The sequence below is a fragment of the Gavialis gangeticus genome, unplaced genomic scaffold, assembly GCF_001723915.1.
Source record: "Gavialis gangeticus isolate Ggan-Ray unplaced genomic scaffold, GavGan_comp1, whole genome shotgun sequence".
Classification (NCBI taxonomy): domain Eukaryota; kingdom Metazoa; phylum Chordata; order Crocodylia; family Gavialidae; genus Gavialis; species Gavialis gangeticus.
Window position 1 is genome coordinate 97,577,721 of NW_017729025.1, and position 3,152 is coordinate 97,580,872.

The window sequence follows — 3,152 nt, forward strand, 5'->3', positions numbered from 1 at the left end:
AAGCCATGGCAGCAGCCGCACCTCTGTCCCACGCCCCGCCCCACCCCAGCTGGGCAGTGCCTGCCCCTGCCCCCTCCTTCATTGCAGGAGGGAGTGATCTGGAACCCCCATGCCCCTGCCCCCACACCAGACTTACCAGCTGGAGGCAGCTCTCCATGCTTCCAGGCTTAAAAAGTGACTATTATCTGAATACAAACACTATTTACCCTGTTAGCTAGGTCTGACTGTAGGATACACATAATACTTGATGCCCTCTTATCTCTACAGAAATTATATAGTAATTTTCACACATTGTTTGAGAAATAGCTGAATATTATCACCATTTTACATATTGGGAAAACAGAGAAGGGATCAGCCTGTCCCAAAATCACAGAACAAGGAAATTTACAGAAACAGAATTAGAATCCAAATATCCTGAAGTCAGGTCCATTAGATTGTGCCTTCTTTACATATTTATCTTGAAAAATCTCCCAAGTCCATTTTTCCTGTCTTTTATTTTTAATAGTGTTGTAGCACCCAGATTTGAGGTGTGCTGTCTGCCTGAGTAGTCCCAGAAAGAGCACAGTCAGATTATACCATAAAATAGCCTGGTTGTCCACCATCAGTTCTAGATCTTTCTAACAGGACTATTTTCCAAATGTTTCCTTCTTCCTGACTGGTTTTGGCTTATATTTCCTTACTTGCCTTAAGATGCATTTGTTGAAGATGACCATCCTATTACTTATCTATGTTATTAACTCCCCTTGGTCTCCTTATATTAAGTTTCTACCCCCACAGCTGTTCTCTAGGTCTACCTATTTAACACTATCAACAAAATTTCATTAAAGTGTTTTGTCCCAAGTTGCTTTCCACTTGGTTAATAAAGACATTGAGTCAAAATGAATCTAAATCGGACCCCTTTGGTACCTAGTAAGACACTTGTACCCCACTAACAATATTGTCAGTTATGACTCTGAACTTTTAAAACAAAAAACCACATTATAATATGAACAAATCTGTTGATTACATATAATTCCAAATAAATAATTCTAGAATTTTTGCACTGTAATGATGGACTGTAAGAAAGAGGGACCAGAGATCCCATTGGAACAAGCAACAAAGGAAAAAATGTTCAAAATTGGAGAGAGGACTAATTGAACTAGAGAGAAGAATTTTAGTCAATTTATATAGATCATGTTAATATCTGCACCAAGCAAAAAAACTGTTTACATTACTGGATGCAGTTATTCCCAAAGTGCATATATTTTAATAACCAAAAAATATTGTGATTGTTCATTTCAATTTCAATGCAGTGTTCAGATCTGCCCACTGGAAAAGGGTATTTAAATAAAAAAAACATAGTGATGCCTCAGTTATTACTGGAACAATGTTTTTAAAAGCAATGGAACAGCTGCTAAACACAGAGATAGGTCACCATATGGCTACATTCAGCAGCTGCTTCAACAATAAGGTATCAATTCCTTTTTGCTATGTAATGCCACTTACTCCCATCAGGGACAATATACATACAAAGGGGAGATTATATGTTAGCTTGGTTGCGAGTCATACTGCCAGCGGGGAAAAGATCATTAATGCTCATTATGTGAAAGCAAGAGGAGTGGCTACACGTGTTGCACAACATGCAGTTCCTTGAGATGTTCAGCGAACTGCATAAAACTTGTACCTGCAGTATCAACTGCTACACAATTCTTAGTCCCGATTAACCCTGTGATAGGAAACAGAATCCCTAATACCACCTTTCTGGCCACACACCTGCATACACACACACACACACCCCAACTCATTTATAGGATCTCTCTAGAAGACAATCCAGCACGTCCTTACAAAGATAGAGCTAGTAGCAGAATTTGTCTCAATTTCACTGTCTGACACAGTTCCCCGTGATCCTGTTAGGTTTCCACCGTTTTCCCCACCAAGACCATCACCAGTATTGCTGCTCAAGTCACTGTCTGCTCCTAATGTCTCTCCAGAACTGTTACTAACCTGCAGAGAAAAAAAAATGGAATTTAGATTGGCTTTCCCTGATTTCCATTAGCAAGAGATGTTGTAGAAAGAAAAAGGTGTCAAGAACATCACCCTAAACCTGGTTACATCTCCAAGGTCCCATCATCTTCCCAACAGCAGCACAGTGCAAGGCCATATCTGTTCTGTCTTACCGCGACATAAATCCTCCCATGACAGAAAGAGGTAATGTCAACAAGTAAAATAAATTTAAAAACCTTTTGGTCAACAAAATCTTAAGTGCATGCTATCCCTGTCCCAAAAGACCTCACTGCCTTGCAGATCAGGAACCAGGCCAAGAGAGTTAGGGAGGCAGACTCTAAACATCTCACCTCAAAGCTTTTCAGAAAAAGGAAGTTAGAAAGTTCTCTCCAGCATGGGGGCCAGGCTTTAAGTGTCAGACAAATGTAGTAAAGGGCTCAATCCCTTTCACCAAGTACATTCCTTGCCACTTTTCTCTTAAGGAAAAATAAATCTATCCATATTTTGGCCCTAATTTAAATTACCAGCAAATGTATACATACATAAACAGCTGCAGGTGTACCACAGAAAATATAGCTCTAGAATGAAACTTTATCTAAAGTTTTCATAACATGTCCCACAAATGGAATATAGATACTTATCAACACACAACAACAAAGAGCAATACATATGGACCTAACACCCACCCAGAGAAAGAGCATGCTTGCCCACCTACCTCCTACCCCTCCCCTGTAAAGCTCAGAAGGCAGGCTTTACAGACAAATGTATCCCTGGCAATGGAGCTACACCATATAGAATGTACACATAACAAAGGGCACTTGTACCTCAAGTAATTGAGTCTGCTCTGACATGTTCTAGTTAAAACGCATCAAAGGAAGTGTTCAGCACGTGTACAGGCACCCAAGGATATGTGTGAGACAGAGTGTGTGCACGCACATACACATGCATATATACTTGAGGTGTATGCCCTTTATGTGTGCATTCTATATGTTATAGCCATTTTGCCAGGGACACAGGAGACACTGCAGGCATTTTAATTAGAATGGCTCCTGAAAGTCACTCTAATTAAAGTGCACCCCCACCCCAAAGCACATGTACAAATGCCCCTAGATTCCCCTTAGGCCTCTCTTACCACTGTGCTAACTTCAGAATCCTGGCTTGTACTTCGT

The 3,152-nt window shown here is 40.5% G+C and overlaps 1 protein-coding gene across 22 annotated transcripts in view; it reads right to left on the bottom strand.

Annotated features, from left to right (window-relative positions):
* MADD (MAP kinase activating death domain) overlaps nt 1–3,152 on the bottom strand; it is a 160,657-nt gene that overhangs the window by 59,455 nt on the left and 98,050 nt on the right. For all 22 annotated transcript variants that reach the window (XM_019519243.1, XM_019519251.1, XM_019519247.1 and 19 more), the window contains one exon: nt 1,825–1,983. In XM_019519243.1, the coding sequence (XP_019374788.1) occupies nt 1,825–1,983 (159 nt within the window). The remainder of the gene's footprint in view (nt 1–1,824; nt 1,984–3,152) is intronic.